The 23023-nt window shown below is 35.5% G+C and overlaps 1 protein-coding gene across 1 annotated transcript in view; it reads right to left on the bottom strand.

Annotated features, from left to right (window-relative positions):
* Nucleotides 1–6774: 6774 nt before the first annotated feature.
* The window catches only part of LOC134537722 (adenylosuccinate lyase), a 96671-nt gene continuing 80422 nt past the window's right edge, over nt 6775–23023 (bottom strand). The window contains exons 2-9 of the mRNA XM_063378471.1: nt 20597–20800; nt 19489–19613; nt 18187–18344; nt 15902–16053; nt 14456–14673; nt 13833–14013; nt 11002–11178; nt 6775–9159 (exon numbers count right to left, since the gene is read on the bottom strand). Of these exons, the coding sequence (XP_063234541.1) occupies nt 9073–9159; nt 11002–11178; nt 13833–14013; nt 14456–14673; nt 15902–16053; nt 18187–18344; nt 19489–19613; nt 20597–20800 (1302 nt within the window). The 3' untranslated portion in view covers nt 6775–9072. The remainder of the gene's footprint in view (nt 9160–11001; nt 11179–13832; nt 14014–14455; nt 14674–15901; nt 16054–18186; nt 18345–19488; nt 19614–20596; nt 20801–23023) is intronic.

Here is a 23023-nt window from a genome sequence, read left to right as displayed (position 1 = left end):
TAGGCTATTTAACATTCTAAATTCAGCTTCTTATTTAAAAATTTAGCAGGCCCCCCCCCAATGGAAATGTCTGGGCACGCCTATGATTACATGTATCATACAATCTATACATTGTTCTTTCACACTTTTTTCACATGTGCTTGTTTGCATGCCTACTAAATCCAAATTATAGAGTATCATAGTTTATCAACTTTAAATATATTCTTTGTAGTTTGTCTTTCTTGTTTACCTGTTAATTAAAATTTTTTATAACTTTAGACCTACCTATTTTTTACACATTTTATATTATTCTATAATATTGCCACTTTTGAATTGTTTTGTAATATTCTTTACAAGTATCTTAAAATATTAACAATCATTAACAGACTTTTTTCTTATATGTTTATTATTCTAAATTTTTTACAATTTTTTTTTTCAACTTCAAATGAACTCTTTGAAGTTTTTTACTCTAGTTTACCTGTTCCACTTTTATATTTCACCAGCACTGGCTTACATGTAGCTACTATCGTTCACTTATCTTCACATCAGTTTATTCTTGTCTATTTGCACTGTCTTCACATTTTCTTTAAAATTATTTTCTTGTCATACAATTTTTGCATTAATTTTTCTTCCTCATACACTTGTTAACTTGCTCTACTTTTCCATCATTTATAATTCTTTCTTACTTTATCATAAAAAAATACATTCTTACACAGTTTTTCTTTATTTTACTTTTTATGCCTTTATACTTATATTTGCATCTTTTCAACTACTGTCGATGTGCTCACTTTTTCAAAATTCTAGTGTATTCTTTCTTTACCAGCTTTTTAATATATATTTTAGTTTTTTCTTTCTTGTTTACCTGTTCTGCATACATGCCTTTTGTAGCACTTATTTACATCTATTATCTTAATTCCTTTCTTATATCATCTCTACTATTCTTATCTGTTTGGTACAGCTTTAAATTTCTTATATATTTATTTGTATTGTACAATATTTACATAAATTTTTATTCTCAGTATGCTTGTTTATTTTCTTCACTGTGACATTATTTCTCATTTTAAATTTATTTTATTAACTTTAAATACATATTTTGATTTTTCTTTCTTGTTTTCCTGTTCTTCATTTTGTTACATTTCTTGCATCTATCTGTTTTTGTCTTTGCCTCACCATTTCACAATTTATAATTCTTTCTTAGTTTACCAAACAAAAATAAATATTTTTAGTTTTTTATTACTGTTAACTAGTTCTATACTTTTTATTAATTTTGTTTACATGTACTGTCGTTTTACTTTTATTTGCATAATTTTACAATTTTTTTTTCAGTTTTCATTAATTGCAATTATAAAAAACTTATATTCATTTTACACTTTTTTTCTTCATATACTTGTCTACATTCTACACAGTTTAACAATTTCTAGTTATTTTGTTGTTTAAAAACCTTAAATATATTCTTTGCAATTTTTTTTCTTTCTGTTCTGCTTTTATATATATTTCTTCACATCCTTTTATTGTTGTTTAATTGCTCCACCTTTTCACAAATTTTGTTCTTTCTTTTTTTTTACCAAGTTTAAATAAATGAACTCTTTTATTATTATACTTTTTTGTTTAACTTTTCCCCATTATACTTTTACCAGTGTTTGCTTACATGTATAATTATTATTATGATACTAATTCTTAAATATTTCTAGATTTTTTTTCTTCTTCCAATTTCTTCCTTGTATATGTGTTTACTTGCTTCAATTTTACATAATTTTTAACTCTGTATTACTTTACTGTCTAAAAACATATCCTTCACAGTTTTTTTTTTTTTCCTTCTATATTGTCAAATTGCTCTGGCTTTTCCATATTTCTAGTGCATTCTTGGTTTAACAACATGAAAAATAATTATTTTCAGTTTCTTATTAGTTCTCATTTGCCTGTACTACCTTAAAACATTTCTTTATATCTTTTATGCTTGTCTACTTGATCCATCTTTTTACACTTTATAGTTTTTTTCTTTCTCTACCAAAATTTAAATTAATTTTTCTTAGTTTACCAAGTCTTCTAAGTTTACTCGTTTACCTAGTCTATCTTCATACATTTTCTAGCTTTTCTTACTTCACTTTTTTTCTTTCGATTTCTAGTTTTTTTTCTGTCTTTACCACTTTGAAATCTATAATTACTATTTTTTTTATTGTTTACCTGTTACACCTTCATACATTTCCTAGTTCTTGCTTACATGTACTAAATTTCTACCTATTCTTTGTATATTTTCTATTCTTGTATATTTGCTACTTCTTTACATTTTTCTACACTTATTTGTATCATACAATGATTTTTCTCCCTTGTATGCTTGTTTACTTGCTTCAAAATTTCATAATTTCTAATTCTTTCTTACTGTATTAACTATAAATACATTTTTAAACCTTTTATAATTCTTTTTTGACTTTTCTGCTCTTATACGTTTCTTTGCATCTTTTCTGTTTTAGTCTATTTGCTCCACCTCTTTACCACTTCTAGTTCTTTCTTAGTTTACCAACTGTAAAAATTAAATCTTCTTAGTTTATGTTCTTTTTTACCTGAATCATCTATAAACTTATTAACTTATTTTTTCTAGATCATTTTTTAACCTATTTGTTGTGCCTACACATGTTTTCTAACTCTTGTTTACATATTCTATTATACTATTATCTTATTTTTTTGCACCTTTTCAGTTGCCTATCTTTTTGCTTCATATGCACATTCAATGTAATTATATTGCACTATTATCTTATTTCTGAAACTCATGTTTACAGTATTTTTATTTACTCATTACTTATTAGCTCTTTTTCTATTTTTTTTATTCATACTCATTTTAAACATGCTTGGTGAAACCTTTGAATATATATACTGTATAGAAGTCGTGAGTGGATAGGATTTACTCTACGTTTTTCAAAAGCGTAAGATGAGCAGCTTGGGAACTTCACCGCTGCAGTGCGCTGCCGTAACGCCCTGTATCGTCTTAGTTGTTATTTACACGTTAGAGCGCAGCCCTGTCGCCCGCTGTCATTCCCCGCACCCCCCACCTATCATTCACTGCAGCTCAAGTTCGTTCTACGGGAGGGGGAAGGGGTGTTTGAAGAGTTCGACACTTGTCCGCCAGGGACCACCACAATTCGATGCCCTAGAGATGGTGGCGATTGCGGCGGTGAATTAACCAACTACCTCAAAACCGTATTAGAAGTTTTAACCTGGGCTGGCGACTTCTATACAGTATATATATTCAAAGGTGAAACTTAACATCCGATCTTTATGATTATTTAACATTTGATTTCTTTGTCTAATTTTTAAAACCTAATTTTTCAATTTTATATCTCTCATTTAAATTCTTCAGCTTTGCATTTCTGTCTCTGGTCCTTGGTTAAATATGACTAGTCTTGCAAGTTTCATAGAATTGTATGAATATTACATTTATAACTATATGGGATTTTAATTAATGTATTTTTAGAAACAAACAGTGAAATTCTAATAATGGGCCTTACATTATTTATTTAAAGAAATGTAGAGTCTATTACGACACTGAGCACAAATAAATAACTGCTATAAAAATCACACTATTCTACACGAGTGGTATATCACTAATTAGAATATGTACAATATTTGTACAGACATTAATAATGGTTACTAACTTGCTATACGTACCTTCCATAATATTGGTAGACAAAATTAAACTTTGTACTACTAAGATTCTGTATAATTCTTTACTCAAAATGGCCTAGAACTATACCATGGCATGTCTGTAGATTTGAATTTCTTTTATTTTAGATAAATTTTATTTTTATTTCTGTTTCATCGTAGTTATTTAAATGCACTTAATTATATCCTGTAAATATCTCTAGTGCAAATGTTGTGGATAAGTTACAATTGTACTTACTACTTTTACTGCTTAGATTTGAGCTTTTTTTATATCATATAGCAGTATATTTAAACTAAACTTCTTTTAAAACATGCTTCAGTTCCTTCATTATTTATAATTTACTCATAACAAGCAATAAGTGTAAAACTTGGTTCAATGATGTTATACATTATTTTTTTGAGATTATGAACATTCGCTTTCTTTTAAGTAGGTTAATATTTTTTACTAATTTGTTTCACTTAATTCTTTGCACGCAAAATGCTATGATAAACTGATTAATGAAAATTCAATTTCCTAGTAAGTGCAAGCAATACTGATTCACGGACAGAAACATTATAGTTATAACATTATAAATGTATTATCATAGCCATAAATACATATTTCCTCAAATTTTTTTATAGATTTAAAAATTACAAATTTCATGCAATTTTCATTCAAGTATGTAAAAATAGAGTACTTCAAAACAAAACTCACGAGGTACATGCTAGAAGAGTTTTCGATGCTCTGGCTATGCCGACATGATACACAGAGAAACTATTTACTATGCGTATATTATGGTACCATAATATTTTATGTATGCCATATTTTATATTAATGTACATATTTTTTAAAAAATGTCTACTTTAGTTACCATAATGTATATTTAAAGCTTATAGCACAATATGTTTATGTATAAATGTTGGTGTTCACAATATTATATTTTAAGAATCCTTTTTTTTTTTGTGAAGACTTGATATAAATTATCTTCTGTAAAGCAAACTGTGATATTATAATTTCTTCTGTTTGTAAGGTACTATGATTGGACCTTTATGTTGTAACATTGAAAAATTTTATTTTTAGAACATTTTACTGTATAAAGGGTACAGCAGCATATTTTCTTTATAATGGTGTTTTAAATAAAAGCTTGGAAAATTCCATGTAATATGTCTTTCAATAACAGGTTTCCAATATATAAAGTTACCTATTATAAACTAAATTTGACAGTTTAACTATTACCTAGTTCCTTTATTTTTCTGCTCATGAAATAAAAAAAATAAAGAAAACATTTATAATATACTTTTGCATACATGGCCTAACTTGAATAGAATTAATAAATGAAGTAGTCATGATTAAACATAAAAATATAATTTTTAAAATAATTTTTAATATACTTAAAATTTAAACGAATAAATAAAGACAAGTTTTACAGATTTAATACAAATAGTTCAAAAACATGTTTCAAATAGAGCACAGATTTATTAGTTTATATTCTAATCAACGTGTTTGGTTTTCAATAAATGTCAATTCCTTTACTCTTTGGAAGCTCAAGTTTTGCCCCAAACTTCCACAGATTAGGGGTTTTATCTTTACACTTCCTCAAATTGAAGGTTTTGCCCCCCGTTGGAGACTTTGTACCTAAACTTTAACTCTTTGGGGGCTTCGACCACTGTTGGAGACTTCACCCCAAACTCCCTCATGGGGTTTTCATACATAGATATTGTTACGATTTTAATAATCGTCGAGTGGGAAGAACTGGGTTCGTATAGGGATCCCAATTATTTATTTAATTTTGCACAGTTTTATTGACTGCTAATATTTACAACACTAATACATAATCTTACTCAAAATGCCTACTAATAAATTACTCGCACTCAGTATCTCAAGTCCTTACACACCGCACACCTCGCTGGGCCGCACCCCTCACACAACTCTCGCCGCAGCATCCCTCATGGACCTCCGTTGCCGAACTCTCGTCGCACTCTGTCGCCGCAGTCGCACTCCCTTCGCTGACGTGCTCACTCCAACTCGCCGAGCAACTGTCGCGGAGGCCGGTGTCCAGGCTTATATAGACCCTGGCGCCCTTCTAGAAGTGACGAGCGCGGCCGGGGCCAGTCGCGTCATCCTGTGCCGACCCAACGCCCGAAGCGTCGAGAAGGGTTATCGGCAGCTTGCGTGATGGCCCGCGGAATTCCCACAGGCTGTTCGGCGCCGGGGCAAGGCGTGCGGGGAGTGGAGATGAGGAGGGGGTTATTGTTTAAGATTTTTTAGGTCAAATCACATTAATATGTACAAGTAAATAACATTTCCACACATTTCAGTCCTTTCCTTTGATTTATTTCGTTACAATTAATGCTTTTAATCATTGAAATTCGTTTCTATTAAAGTAAACTTATATCATTATAAATGGGTTCTTTTGATGCTTTTTAATGGTTTGTTACTTCATTTTACTTATTTAAGTACATTTGGTTACAAATCATTTTATTTCTTTGTATTGAGTGATTTTGTCAATCCGGGCAGGCAGCCAGCACACCGAACCCAGCACGCGTCACGTCCCTGCTTGCGCTTGTAACAATATGAATATAGTAGATAAATTTAATTTTTATACACTTTACAGATACCGAGATTCATACAATTTGGCAAGCACAACAGCAAATTCAACTGCTAAAAGTATGTCAAAAATGATGAATCTAGCTAGCAAATAAGTGAAAAATCTAAACAAAATCTAAGTGTATATGTAATTGAATCTTCGGTATAATAGATGGAGTTACGACATAACACCAGGGGATAAAAATTTTAAATGTTTTCATCGTCTATACGCCTGCCAAGTTTGAAGATTGCAGCTGTCGGTTAAGCATGGAAAATAATAAAAAAAACATTTGTGTAAAAAAATAAAAACTTTCTCCTAGATCTAAAATATGACTTTGTCCAAGATAAAATCAATGGAGTTATGAGAAAAAGTGTTATGACCAAAATGTTACATCTTGCCAAATCCAGTAAATCAATGTAATCCATTTTTATGTGGAACCAGAATAATGTCACTAATGCTGCTAAATAAGTTTTACTAATTATCATAGTATATCTTGTGTTGTATTTACAATATCTGCTCATTCATGTACATTGGATAAAAACACTGTTCACATGAATTATGTACACATGTATGTTCAGAACTGACTTTTATTGACAAATTACTCATAACACAACAATCAGAGCCATAATAAAAATCATCTAAATTTGCCAACATACACAACTTCTCACACTCACACTGTTGTACATACTTGATTAACTTTACTACAGAAGATAAATGGTAAACTCTAAACAACAATAAAACCCATTTCCCACGTGTAAAACAAGTAAAAGAATTTAAAAATATTGAACACAATTTTTAATTCAAAATGTGTGAAAATTTGCACTTTTTTACCTTATCCAATTTACAAGTTAAGGTGGACTTACAATACAAACACTAGTATGCAGTTGACGAGTTCTACAATGCTCCCCAGAATGTTTGGCTAGCACATTACCACATCAGGGAACATTTTAGATTAAAAAAAAATTAATTGTAAAAAATGCTGAACATGTAAAAATATGCTTTTTTATTTTAAAAATATAAATTTAATTATGTGAATTTTTTTCCAAAACTTAAGTGATGATTTTGCTTATACAATATGTAATTTATTCCTGACCCTTACCTAGATTAGTATTCAAGGTACTCTTATAAGAATTGAATTGGATTTGAGAAAACATGAATCTGACCCATTGCTAATTTTAAGCTAACAAAAATAATTGAAAAAGTACGGGAGTGAGCTGATGTTGCTGCGGGAAAGCGGACAGGCCAGACGAAAGGCAAATGAAGATCTTGCACTGCAGCGCGTGTATAGGTGAGAGACAATGCCATACTTCCAATGCAATAGGCAAAGTCATCTGTTGATTGCCAATGTGCCACCTTAAAAGATCTGCAAGATTGCATCATTGACCGAGAGAAAATTCCCTATAGGAATGGACCAATCAAATACTAAAATACCATCAAATCCTTAGGATTCTATATTCAAGGAAAATGATTGAAAGAAAAAAAATTTGAAATAAAGTAAATTTTAAAAATTCAACACTGATAACCTCTAAAGTTTATTATGTCACCTGTTTTCTTCATACTTATTCTGTTACCATTCCCCAAGATATACATAATACTTTTAATATATATAATAACAATACATATTGATTCTGATCAAGAATAAAACTTTTGAAGGATTAACATTTTTAACATAATGGTTCATATTTTTCATTTCTTGTACATTATTTTATTTTGGACCCTTGAACCTAGAGTCAGAGTCAAGGGGTATATTCAAATTACTCTTTGGAATTCAAACTCGGGTTTCAGATCCGAGAAAATTGGAATTTGACACATCAATAGTTTTCTATAATCAGGCATCATTAGTTCACATACTTCCTGCTGGCAAGGTTGTATTGCAGTCAGGCTAATGCCACAATATGAGCGTTTTGCGATCCCTCCGTACAATGATCTTTATTATGGAAACACAAAAATAATTGTGATTTTTAATTTCTTTGGCTGGATAAAATGGATTTTTAAAAATTGGGCCAAACAAAAGACACTGACACCATTCTTTGCGAACAGCAGGGCTATTACAAAATGATATGAATCTTTCAATAAATCAGCCCTTCTGAGAGAAACTCAAGCAATTAGGAGAAACTTAAGTAGAATATATTTGCTGTGGGTTTAAATGTAACTCTCTTAATATTTAATATTATAAATGCCCTTAAGCTTGTGTTGACATTTAACAGTCGATTTATTTGATTAACTGCAAAAACCTTGGCCCAGCAGTAAATAGACACGTGATCTTGTCTCCAACTAGGACATGGCTGTTCCTTCAAATTCATGTTAATATTTTTAAAAATCTATGGACCTTCCTTGGAACAGTAAAACACAATGCCATCTGTAACATTTTTCTTTAGGGCATAATACACAGCACAAGATAACAGTACAGTTTCAGCTAAAAACAAGAATCAAAATGGAGGTCTAAATACATTTGAAGCAATTTTCATACTTATTCAAAACATTCAAATTTTTAAAAAAAAATATCTTGCAATATACACAAATAAGAAAAAAAAAAAAAAGATGTGCTAGCAACACAATAAAAGGAAACATTAAGAGTAATTATTTAAATATTAATCCATGATAGTTGTGCAATCAACAGATCACAATAAAAAGTAATCTCAAAATTGTAAAGATTACAATGAAATATAATTCTGAGGAGCAAAGAAAAAAAAACCTCCTATCTCTGAAAATAACCATGTATTGAAAGGAACATTTGCATTCATGTAGCTACCAAGCTGTTTTGTTAACCACTCAAGTTTTATGGACTTCACGTAACACATTCCTCAGCTCTAACACAATGGAACTCAACTGCTAACATCACCGGCAGGCGAGACCGCGTGTGCAGACACTATATGCTCAGAGTGACGGACTTGCTGATCTTGCCCTTGTACCGCTCCAGCACAGGATGCACCTCTTCCTGCAGGAACTCTGTGACCTGCGCACATCACAGCGACGTTGCGAAGGCTTTGCTAGTGGATGCTTGGGTACTTTCATCAATAGTTGCAGGCTATTCAGCTATGCAACAAAATAAACTGCAGGCAAGTGGGCAACCGTGACTAGCAGAGCTCCATGCCTATCTTAAGACTAATACACCTACAGTATTACAATTTATTAAGATATACAGTAGATCCCAATTATCCAGGGTAATGACTGACAAACATGGTTAAAACAATGTCTAAGAAAAAAATTAAAAAAATTTTTTTATTCCAACTATCTGGACAAACACTATAACACCCGTCCCTTAAAGTAACGCCCTAATCCCAGGGAAATAGAACACTAATCAAAACAGTGCAATTCAAATTATTTTTTTTTTCCATAAGAGAGTACGTTAATCAAAATAATTTGTTTTAAAATTAGGTAAGTGTGCTTGCAGACTACTATTTTAGTCAAGACACTTCTCCTGTTAAAATTAATTTACAGTACTAATTAATATCTAAATACATTTGAAGTACATTTAAAAAAAATGCCGAATAACATTTTAAAATTAAAAAACCTAAAGTTAAATTTAAAAATTCACATACCGATTTGTTTACATAACTAGGCTTGGGTACAACAGTTATAAGTAAGCGCTACCAACATTTTTGAGCCAAAAATTAATAATATTATTATTAATATAGGAGATATATTTCATTTCTATAAGATTTAAAAAAACCTAAACATAATGTTTTCTATTATTAGAAAGATTATTTAACCTGTTAACATAATTTCCAACTCTCTGTTATTTAATAAAAGCATTTCTGCCATGATTTGCCGCTAGCGCATCCTAGTAGGCGCGAGGTATTCTAGCCCTGAAAGATTCTGGATTTTCTCCCCAGAGCTGCTGCTAACGTGGGATGACGGAATATAAATGTTGGTTGAACACTCAGGCGTCGTCGGAAATAAATACACAATGAAGGAAGCGAATAGCTATTAAGGAAAGAATAAAATGTTGTTTGTTGATTCGTCACATTATTAATTTGTTCCATTACATTTAATGCTGCACAAGTGTCCTTCCACAGTGGGCGGACAAAAATAAAGTCAAAAAATATTTTTGTGTTTACGGTTTATGGAAGTGAAATATGACATGGTTAACCTGCAAACCATATAACCCACACACGAATAATAAAAAAATCTACTAAATTAGTTAAACCGTAATCAACATTTAACTGTTCTAGGATGGTTTGGAAATATTTTTTTAAAGTTTATTTAAAACATATTCTGGGGGCAAGCCCCCGAACCCATCTTTGTCACTGGGGACTATTCCATCTACCAGGTTCCCCAATACGGCCACTCTCCAAAACATTCGGGTCCTCACAATTGTAAATGGCCCAGGACGCAGCCAAGTCTAGGGCCGACACTGACTACAGGTAAACATAGTGATGCTTGCAATCCATTGAGGCATGTATCATTAAAATCTTTGGAAAAATGTTTTGAAAACCAATTTGGTATATTGAACCCATCTTACCATTTATTTTATACAAAATGTTTTAGTTAAACAACCAATCAGAACCTGCACAGGTAAATAAGTGGGTATCACTGCATCACAAACCAGTAGGTTTGCCAGGAGAACGGCGAACATTTTGAAACCATTCACGTCGTCAACAAAACAGTTAGGTTTTAACGTTTTCCGATTTCCGACCATTAAATTAAATTTTGGGCGTGAAATAACAATAAATGAGATGGACCAGCATCCTGGTTGCCACTTTTAACCCTCCGGTGCTCTTAAAACTGTCAAGTTTTTATATCAAGCTGTAAAACTGTGGAAGTCTGGCACCAAGATCCTTGAGCAGAAGCTTACCTGTTCAGGTGCGCGGCCAATGAAAGTGGACGCGTCCAGCAAGCTGTCCAACTCGGGGAGGATCGGTGCAAAGTAAGGGTTGCGTCGGATTCGGTCGACCAAGTCGTTTTCCAGCCCCTCCTGCTTCACGCATGCCCCGGCCTCTTGAGAGAGAACACGTATGTGTTCGTGACATTCCTAGAATGTTAAAAAACAGCATAGGGCATCTTACGACTGAGTATAGTTGGAAATTATGCAACCATTCTCATACTAGAGAGACATTTCATATATTGCCCCACACATAATTTGAATAGGTACCATACAAAATTAAATTAATATTTTAAAAGAAAATTATTTAAATAAGATAATCCAGAGATTCTATCTTTCAAGAAAGTTAATTAGTAATAGGTGAAGGAAGTCTGTAAAAACACTATAAGAAACACTACAGAACACTATGAAACATTTTTTTACATACAACAGAAAATTTTAATAGTTCATGGTTAAACACTAAAATATACCTTTTAAAAAAATCAGAAAAAAAAACACTCATTGCACAATTATAAGAAATAAACACACACATACCTACAACACATGTCTTTAATCTGCGAAGCTTTAGCAGATCAATTTTTCCTTCTTGAAGAGTCTCAAAACAAAGGCTAACGAGCCACACTGTTCCAGACAAGTGAAAAATGTAAAACATCTGGGAAAACTAATCTATAATCTTTATTTCCAAAGAACCATTTATAAAGCGTAACTGTGAAGGAATAATTGTAACTATTACAACTGATTCCACACTCCTGTCATGTCTGCAAATCTGTTTTAGTCTTGGGCGTTACACAGTTTGCCCAGAACTTGTCAAATAATACAACATTGATTGAAGTTCTACTTGAAATATTAAAAAGTAACCATCTCTAACATTTTATTTAGTGTGGTGTATATTTGTTTCTTATAGTTTCCATCATATTGAGATAAAAAAAAATTTGTATTTCCCTCTTTTTAGTTTTTTTTTGTCCTGGTCCCTTGAAATTTGTAAAAATGATGTTCCACTGTACTTTTATTTGAATCATTATTTAGTTATGCTTGAAAAAAATTTTTTAACCTAACTGTACAAACCCTTTTTTTTTACAATAAATACATTGATGTGATAATGTAAGGTTTGTAAAGTTTGTAAGTTATAACATTATTTCCAATTTATGTCTCAAGACATCTTTGATTGTTGGCAGTGTTCGAGCACGTGTTTCGTCTAACTGTTTGTAAGGTTAAAAGACCTAATTTGTGCTAGAAATTCAATGTAGCAGTAATTGAGGGAAATGAATATGATTTTTAAAATCATGTGAACTTTATATAATGTTAATTTGTGCACAGAAAATAAAAAGTAATGCAAATATATTATTTTTATTATAAACAATTTTTTTTCTGAGTATATTATTCTGTTGATTGTCATCAGGAAAAAATAATTTGAAATCTGAATCGGAGGCAAAGAATCAACCCTTTAATTTTAGAATCAAAAATGGAATCGGAATCGGCATATTTTAGGAATCAGCCAAACACTAGTTGAAATTTAAAAAAAAAAAAAAAATACTTTCTTAGTATCAAATTTATAGAAATTTATCAATAACCATCATAATATTAAAAAAAAAAATTATACGACCACGTATTAGTGCAAGGGATAAAAAATACCAGTTTGAAGATCAAAAATAATTCCATGACTACCTTAGTAGGCATAATATGAAATTTGTTAAGACATTCAATGCTTGAACCGTAAGTTAACATTAAAAATATTTTCGCTGCATGGAATATGAGAAAATGTTAAATCAATTTTTGTTTAATATTTGCAAATATTTAGGATGTTATATAATCTACTTTAATTTCTTAAAATGTGCCAGGAGTTTATAGAAGTTTCCAAAATATTTCCAGAAGAAATAGGGACTATGAAATCTACCTATGCCTGTCGGCTGTGCCAAAAGGGATTTTTTTTTTTAAATGTAGTGATGCCTATATCCTGCATTCTTATGCCAATACTAAACTATTTGTGTTAAATGTTTTGTCTCTTGCCTTGGTCAAAATACATTTAAAATCTACATTCTCAAAAAAAAAAAAATTATTTTTACGGCCATGCAGGGTGGTATTTTCATCAATTTTTTTCTTATATAGGTACCTAGTATAGTTATTTTCTCAAAGGACTACCATTTTGAGGAGGTTTTTGTTCATAGTTTGCACCCAATATCTTTTCCGGCCCATTTTAGATTTTAAGAACAAATTCAATTAAAATTTTCAAGTTATCAAGCGACAAAAGTATACATGTATAAGTATAACCATGTGCCACAAAAACATAATCTGGCGCAACAGTCTTAAACTTTGTCAGACATGATAAGTTTGTCTGATACTCATGTCAGTTGAAAGCTTAAACAATGTTTATCTTATTGATGTTTCTTAATAAATGCTCCGACATTTGCCTTCAAATGTTGTCTTACGTAGGTAACCCAAACACCCCCGCCTGTAGTAGAACAGAGGCGAATGTTTTGAACATAATTGTTATCTTGTGACGTGCAATTTGGAAGTTCCTTGCATCTACCCACATACAGGGACCTCTCAGTGGATAAATATAAAATTATTAGAAAGAGTATTTTACGTGGATTATGTTAGTACTACGCTTGGTTTTAAATTGGTAATTGCTGCAATTTATAATTAGTAAGTATGTAATTTCATTTTTGATTCCCAAGATTTATAACTCATCATACGTTGTTTGTGTCTCATGGTTCAGGGTAAGAGAAGGCATACTTACTGTACAACCTTAACTGCACCAAACGAAGCTGAATAAATGAAATAAAATAAATTTCACGTGCACCGACCTGTCTGTCTGCGCCCGCCTTCACCATGGCCATGATCACGTTCTCCGTCGACATGAAGGGCAGCTCCTGGCGAATGTGCTTCTCAATGACCTTCGGATACACCACCAGCCCTTCGCACACATTCTGCAGGGTCATGAGTACGGCATCCGCAGACAGGAACGCCTCGGGCAGCGTCAGTCTCCTGCCAAAAAATTTAAAGAAAATATGTGTTTCTTACACTGGCATTTTTAAAATGAATTTCAGTCTCTACTTATTATCCATCAACCCAGAATTTTAAATACAGAATAACCGATTTAATATAAGTCTCCTTTCCTCTTGTTCTGATGCTCAGTCACAAATTATTGTTTATTCGATGTATAGTACTTCTCTAAAATATGCTATAAATGGACACTATTTTGTACACAGATGCTCTAAAAATGTAATCTGGCTTATGTAGCATTTCAAGTAAATTGTTAATATTGTAAAACTTCTATATTAATTCATTCGTAACTGGAAAAGAAATATCTAGCCATCACCAATTTAAATAATAGGCACAATAACACCACACACATTAATTATCCAAATAAAATGTAATTTTAAGATGTTGTCCCTAGTCAGAGGGCAGCTACCCCTCGGCACCCGACCTGTTGGCGGAGTCGTCGAGGGTACGCTCCATCCACTGTGTGGCCGCAGTGTGCAGCGCGTTGCCCACCAGGGTCATGAGATGGCGGCCGATGGCGCAGGTGCGCTCGCTGCGCATCGGGTTGCGCTTGTACGGCATGGCGCTCGAGCCTATCTGCGTCCGCTCGAACGGCTCCTCCAGCTCCTTCATGTTCGCCAGCAGCCGGACGTCCGAGCAGATCTGTTGCAGGAAGCACCTTTCATCACGCTGCAGCAGTGGTTCTCAAACTGCTTGAAGCCGGGGGTGCGTTTAAAATCGCACACTATGTACAAATTTTTGAGTATTATATGTTCTAATAATAGTGCCAATATTACAGATATATAACCAATGGTCCATTCAGGGGCTTGTTTACAAATACTGAAGAGCGACTACAGCACCGCTCTGAACTAAATCACTGTTCGAGCAAAATCTGTAGAGTTGTTCAAACAACATACAATAATGATGTGATAACAAAAAGACAGATACATCCGTAGTGAGATGGTCTGATAGATTAAATATGTTTATTTTTACATCTGGACACAAATTTTTCTGGAATACCAGACCCAGAGGGCACACCCGGAAATCTTCCAGGCACACCGGTGCATGTTTTAGGTTATTTGAGGTGTAGTATATAGCCCCTATCCCCATTGTGTACCTCCTTGATTAAGGATAAAGACCAAATATTCTAATCGACCTTCTACTAAAAATTCAATAGCACAAATTAATTTAAAAAATTGGTTGTCTGTAAAGTCAGTTTACGGACGATAGTTTAATGTGACGTCATAACAAAACATTGATGAAATGATTGCATACTTTTATGAATAAAATTGAATCATTTTTATTGAATTATCACTATTTTGTATGGATACAAAGAAGGAGTGAAATGAAATCTACGATTTAATTGATAAATTTACTTTTATTTGCACTCATTAATTCAAATATGTTTATTACTTTAATGAACAGATTATTTTAACTATAACTTTTATACATGTTTGCTATTTAACTTCTTCCAATCTGTGTTATTCTGTTAAGGATAGGACGATGATAGGAAAAGTAGGAAACGAATGGGAGTGTTTCAAGGATGATGTGAAGGAAAATGGCTTACTCAACACCAAGATGCAGTCAAAAATAATATATTTATGCCACGGACTTTGCAGCAATGCTAGGAGGAACGGGTTAGCAAAGAGCAATGAAAAAGTTACATTGAAATGCATGAAAACAGAATCACGCCACGGACTCGGTCGCAATGCTAGGAGGTTCAGGTTAGCAAAGAGTGATATAAAATGAGCGTAACGGGACACAGCGAAATTGGACAATGTGCGCAACGGGACACTTTTTCGTGCTTGCAGCCGGCGTTCATCGATTTAGTAGACGTTGTCACGTCAAAACCATGACTAGAACATGAATGTTGATATAAAAGACATCTTGCCTTGTGGGCTGTGGCTCCCAGACTGCTCAGGGCAGACACACACTCTATGTCCACCTTGCGGGAGTACGTCTGGCCACACACGGTGTAGGAGCGAGAGAAGCCCGCCATCTCTGTCACTTTCTTGTCCAGGACCTTCACTTTCTCACCGTCTCCTGTAGCACACACCACGTTTCGTGCACAAACTTTGCACTGATACCTAAAGTTTTTAACTTTTTAACCCTGGGCAACATGTAAATAGTGTTCATATAATTTGAGTTTTAACTATGCAACAGCATAAAGTAGTTAAATTATTTAAAAAAAAGAAAAAAATATAAAGAATAGACAAAGAACTATATAATTTTTAAATATTCATCAAAAAAAATATTTATCATTATACATACAACACATTTGCTGAAGTTTAAAATTTCCTTCAAGAACACATTCTATAACAGGTAGTAGAAATATGTAACTCATTTTTGAGTGGTCACAAGTATGAAATTCATCCACATAAATTCGCAGCTCAAGCAAAACTCCACCACCTCATTACCTTAACATAAACCTCCAACTTTCACACCCATTAGCACAAAATTCCAACACACTGACAGGAGCTCATTACGACATTGAATTGTCTACCTTTTCTGGGCAGTATTTAGTTGAGCAGAGTAATTAACCAATTTGAGAATTATATTTCAGACACTGCAGTTTAGGAGCACACAAAATTAATGACAATACAAATTCTAGGTATGGATGGCACAATTTTCATTTTGGTTACATGTCTTTATATATATACTCTCACACACACATGCACACACCCACACCCACGTGCACACACACACACACACACACAGGGGTGGAGTAAAAAACACCAGAGAAGATAATCCAATTGATTAACTAGTTTTATTTCTAAGCTAATATTTAGACTGTTAAGAAAATTACAACAATTTAAATGATTTATTTGCTCTTTCATTAAGTCCACAGTTTACTCTCCCCACTGGAGTTCGACTCGACAGTGGCTATCTCTATTGCTCGACTCTTCACCTCGGTCTTAACGCTCCACTATAAACAATAATGTTATAATGATTATTGTTGAATACCTGTGACTGGGTTATTGTGTTCATCATTCTAATGTTTCAAATGATACTAAAAAAAATCAGGAACAAGCCTCGTGTTTGGAACAAGCCCTGTGAGTTGCAGTAACTTCTAGTGATCAGACTATATTGGCAACAAAGACATGAATAGTTTCCACCCGTGGCAAGAACTCATTTTAACGTCCCCCTTCCACTACTTTTTATCAAACCAACCAAACAAACACCTTCTCTGACAATACCTCACATCACCACCCCACATTAATTCCACTATTCCACATTTTTTATTCAACTTAAATGGTGAATAAATAGATATTCTGCAGTTATTTAATTTTTAATACATCGTAAGTTGAACAGTACGTGAAAAATACCAGTTTTTAAACGTTTGACCGTTTACATGTATGTATGTATCTTTCAACACAAATAATTCAGTTCATCTGCCTTGCAATATTCTTTTTTGTGTTCTAACACTACAATATTCAAATAAAAATCTATATTGAAAATACACTCTGCGATTTTCTCCCCCCCCCCCCCCCTCATCCGAATATGCGCCTAATCAGGCTGGGTTTCAGCCATTGCAGAAAGGGTAGCATGCATCGTGTGCTTTGTTCGGGGATTGGCCAGCCATGGCAGCGACTGACGCCATGACTGACTCGCCTATCTTAGATCTGGACTGTAACTAGAGCTAGTTTGGGTCCAGGGAAAACCCTGGGCTCACTGATGGCCCCCCCCCCTTTTCTAGCAGGGGCGCATCAACAGGGGGAGGGGGCAAGGGTATTTTGCCCCCCCCCCCCTCTGAAACCTTGAAGTGGGGGCAAACGGGGGCAAATTAAAGTGCTGTGTATTCAATTTTTAGATAGTAAAACTGCTTAAACAGCACCATTTTCCACCTTTAAATAAAAAATTTTCCCGGGGGAGGACCCCCCCCCCCCCGCTTCAATAGGGGGGAATCGATGATTCTTTATAAATAGGTATATTGCCCCCCCCCCCCCCCCTTTGGAAATTTAGTTATCGCGCCCCTGGCAGAAAGGGTAGCATGCACCGTGTGCTTTGTTCGGGGATTGGCCAGCTATGGCAGCAACTGACGCCATGACTGACTCCCCTATCTTAGATCTAGACTACAACTAGAGTTAGGTTGGGCCCAGGGAAAACCCTGGGCTCACTGATGCACCCCCCCCCTCCCCTCCTTCTAGTGACGTCCCTGTTGTCCGACCAACCCACCGTCGAAGAGCTGCAGGAAGGAGGCCTGCGTGCCGGTGGTGCCCTTGACGCCCCTGAACCTGAGGTCGTCCCTGGCGCGCCTCAGGGCCCGCTCGTCCATCAGCAGGTCCTGCAGCCACAGGCAGGCGCGCTTCCCCACCGTCGTCAGCTGGGCCGGCCTGCAAGGGTCCCGCTCAGCTGCAACCCGCTCTCCCACTCTACCGCTCCGTCACGTCACATGCGCCATGCCGGCGAGAGTTGCGGTTCTTGCGCTAACTCTAGCAAGATGGTGAACTGAAGATCGTCGCACAGGAGCGAATATGCATATAAACAACCTTCATAGGTACAAACCCGGAAATTTTCGCAGATTATTCTGGCCTCAGGGTACGATTTAAAGTCATAGGTGTGCTCAACCCACGTTTGATTATACTAGCGAGAACATTTTTAATTTGTATTTGGCTCACGGTCGCAGAGGGGCGTGTCCAAATAACTGCGGTCCAATCATGAACACAGTGCGAGAGTGTGAAGTTTTGCATTCTATGTTGCTCGATTTCTTTTGTACAAAAGCTGTTCAAAGTGAACAGTAAAGTTAAATATGTTTCACAAAAAGCTTTACTAAAGCTTTTATAAACCAGTTTTAGATGATTCAATGTAAGCATAAAAATACAGTGTTTTGCCCCCTCCGCTGTAGTGGATTCGAAAATTAGAGAAATACAGAGTATGTAATGAAACCCTTACTTAAATGAGCAAGAAGAAAGGGAGATCCGAACAAAATACCATTTCGATATAAATTATGTATTAACATCAGGGCCCAGAAACTACATGGCAAGAAACCAAGTATACAATACACATGATACTGTTTTGCTATCAAAATATTACCCAGTTGGATGGTCAGCTAAGTATGTTATTTTATTGACTATCAGTTATTTCCCCCCCGAAAAAAAAAACAACTCTGATTGGTTACGATGGATATATAGTATGTTCGGAAATTGCAGGGAACTGCCTGAAACGCAACACTGCAAAGTTTCAGGAGCGCAAGCGAACAGTAGCCGGGCTCATGCCATATGCACTAGCACCAGTAGTCTGGTTCACCGTGTACATTGCCCTTTTTGGTTTAATACTCACGGTTTGCCTACCATTAAATTCATGCCCTGCGATTTCCGAAAATCATGTATACATTCATATAGCTTAAGAGCCAAAATTACTTTAAAAACATATTCACATGTGAACGAGACGAATGAGAAAAAAAATTTAATTTGTCAAAAAAGAAGTTTAATTTAAAATCTAATATACTTATTAAGATGTTTAAAATTATTCACTTACTGCAAGTGAGTGAATCCCAATGTTGGAAGGCTTTTATACTGGTCAGCAAACTTGGCTAACTGATTTACACATCCAGCTACCTTTGGCAAGATCAAGTCAAATCCATCACGCAGGATTATCAAGTCCTGAAAATAGAATCCACTATCATTACCTGCAATATATTTTCTGTCGGTAATTTGTAATTACAAAAAATAATTATATGATTAAAAAATACACACACATTTAAAAAAACTTAGTTTTATCACTTCCAAGTTCAGCTGAATTCATCATTTTAATAGCATTACTCTGGCTCTTCCCGTGACACATTACAACCAACAACAACTTAGCTACAAAGTTTAAAAGATTAAAATTTGTGTCAACAATAATCTTTAATTTAAGGAAAGTAACTACAAGTAAGTAGGTACATTACTATCATCACTGGTTACATGGTTACAATGAACATGCAACAGCACAGATTTCTTCTATCTTTTTTGCTATAAATATATTTTTGAACTATTTATCCCAATTTTCGGCATATCAAGGAATTAATATCTCTCAGACCTTCTACACCCTGTTGCGATGAAACAAAAAATTTACTAACAGGCTCTAGCCTATAATTGCCGCGAGGAAATAACTTGTTATTCACGCGGGCGACTACAACTATCATGATAAGTAAGCACACCAGTTCAAGAATGTTGACTTCAACGCTTAGCCAAAATCTTGTTTTTCTTTGTTTGTTGACCATATTCCTGTTATGCTGTTATGCTGTTCACAACAGCAATTTTTTGCTTAATTTGTGTTTTTGTCTTTTGGTTTTTTTTTTTGTAGTTTTCCTCTACAGACATACATGTGCTCAGCAATGGCGTATGTCCTAAAGCTTACATCGAGTCATGCACTCCCATTGCACAAATATTTCAAAGATAATACCAAATCTAAGTGCTATGCCATTTCAGAAGCAAAAAAAAATAAAAAAAATAATAATTAGCACGGAAGCCTTATTGCGAGCGGAATCAAAATATTCTAAATTGCAAGATGGCGAGGCTTAAAACGCTTTTAGATTGTGATTGAAACACAATGCACGTATGTGTCGAGGTTGTGATTGGGGGAAAGCCCCGAGGGGGGACCGCACCGTGTTGTCGCCCACGTAGCAGGAGGTGGCGCCCAGGTGGATGACGGGCGCCGCCCTGGGGCACAGGGAGGCCAGCACGTGCACGTGTGCCATCACGTCGTGCCGCGTGAGGCGCTCCTCGGCCGCCGCGGCCCGGAAGTCCACGTTGTACACGTTCGCCTCCAGCTCGGAGATCTGCTCCTCGGATATGTCCAGCCCCAGCTCCTGCGGGCACGAGGTCACAGATGTCCGTCACTCACCACGGGGCCCGGACCCCTCCTTCCAGGATTCTAAACAAAAACTAGAAGACAATAAAATATATTGTTACGATCGCGCTTGGCTACAGTGCTTGGCGTCGCCGCGCTCGTTCGGCCAGTCTGCGCCCCCTTCCACCCGCATCCTCTCCCTGGTATCTCGTGTCATACTATCTCGCGACATCCTGACCTTCGCAGCGCGCACCTGCCTCAGATCGAGTTACTTAAAAGAGGCCGCACTGCGGCATAAAAGGACTCAGACATGTTTATCGGCGCGTTTTGTGGGAACCCGATGCTTGTTGCGTTTATCAGCGTTCTTTGAGCAGCCGCCGCGTCCTTCGACAGGACTCACTACGCGTTTCTGGGCATTTCGACGGCGAAGGTCTCGCGATATCTCGGAGACATGCCCGATTGTTCTGGACAGGAACCCAAGGGCTATATAAGGAGGTGGGGTCGACCTTCGAGTCAGTCTGAGAGTCAGTTCGGAGTGTTCAGTCGGGAGTTCTCCCGCGGCGGAGTTTCCGGGCGATAGTGCCGCGGGTGCGGCAGAGTGGCGAAGTCCTTGGACGAAGGTTCCAGGGCAGGGAGGACGAAGGTTCCAGGGCAGGGAGTGAGTGAGTTCAGTGGAGTCAGGAGATTTCCCGCGGCGGAGTTTTCGGGCGATAGTCGCGGGCGCGGCGGAGTCCCGAGTGAAGTTCCGAGCGAGGCGTCGAGTGGGATCTCGGCGAAGGGTGTGACGGCGGCGGCTGAGTGCGGCGGCGGAGCCCCGCGGCTGAGACCCACGAGGGGTGCTGCGGCGAGAGTTGCGCCAGAGGTGCGGCCTAGCGAGGTGTGTGGAACGAGTGACTGGGGAATTGACATTTCTTTAAGTGAAATTAATTATTTGCCAATTTAGAAGATTATTTGTAAGTGACAAGTAGTGGTAATAAATAAAACTGTGTGTGTGATAAAAATCTTTAATTGGGCTATCCTTTACGAACCCGCGGTAAATCGTAACAATATATATATATATATATATATATATATATATATATATATATATAACTACTTAGCTACATAAGAGTAGAGAGAGAGTATTTTGGAAGTATTATTGTAATCCTTAGTGGGCTACAATAACGTATTTCCTCCCCATTATAGCCCGATTGACATGCCTCATACACAGAAGAGACAGGAATTGTGATTCCAAGCAGTCTATATTTTATGCCGGTTTGCACGTGTGTTACAGTAAGCACTTATTTCGTACTAACTCCACATGTATGATTCATGTATTCAATAATGGTTTGATTTTAACGAAATCATTAAATAACAGGCTTTATAACAACGTATAAAAACAAAAACTATAAAATGTCCAGTTTGTGTAAACGCTGTAGTTCTAAAAGTATACTAATTTTTTATATTTAAATGTGACAATAATTTTTTTTTAAAATTCAAACTTATAACGGTTATACTTGAACTTCTTCACAAAATCCTGGCTACGGCCCGGCTGGTAGCTGTTACATGATGGGGGCGTTGGAGCCTGTTCTTGTCCCTTATCCCCAGGCACAGAGTTAAGTAAACAGAGAAACAGAGCTCACTCCCATGTTGGCGAAAGTTCATTATTGGATAGTCTCTTTTGGGTATTGCCAACCTCAGTCAGTAAAGATGGGAAACAAAACCATAAAATAACTAATGAAAAGCAGTAAAGGGAAATGTTAAAAATAAATATTTAAGGACCTGATAAATTAATTAACGTTATTACTAAACTGCTGATATTTACTTTCCAAGTTCGCAAAGGTATCACGACCCAAAATCTTAACAACTTTTTTTGACGTGACAACGTCTAATAAATCGATGAACGCCTGCTGCACGCACGAAAAAGTGTTCCGTTACGCACACTGTCCCGTTTCGCTGTGTCCCGTTACGCTCATTTTATATTGCTCTTTGCTAACCTGAACCTCCTAGCATTGCTGCAGAGTCCGAGGCGCAAATATATTATTTTTGACTGCATTTTGGTGTTGGGTAAGCCATTTTCCTTCACATCATCCTTGAAACACTCCCATTCGTTTCCTACTTTTCCTATCAGATTGGAACAAGTTAAATAGCAAACATGTATAAAAGTTATAGTTAAAATAATCTCTTCGTTAACGTAATAAACATATTTGAATTAACGAGTGCAAATAAAAGTCAATTTATCAATTAAATTGTAGATTTCATT

Source organism: Bacillus rossius, chromosome 12 (genome assembly GCF_032445375.1).
Source record: "Bacillus rossius redtenbacheri isolate Brsri chromosome 12, Brsri_v3, whole genome shotgun sequence".
Classification (NCBI taxonomy): Eukaryota; Metazoa; Arthropoda; class Insecta; order Phasmatodea; family Bacillidae; genus Bacillus; species Bacillus rossius.
Note: the sequence above shows the minus strand (reverse complement) of the source record. Positions and strands in the feature narration are given on the sequence as shown.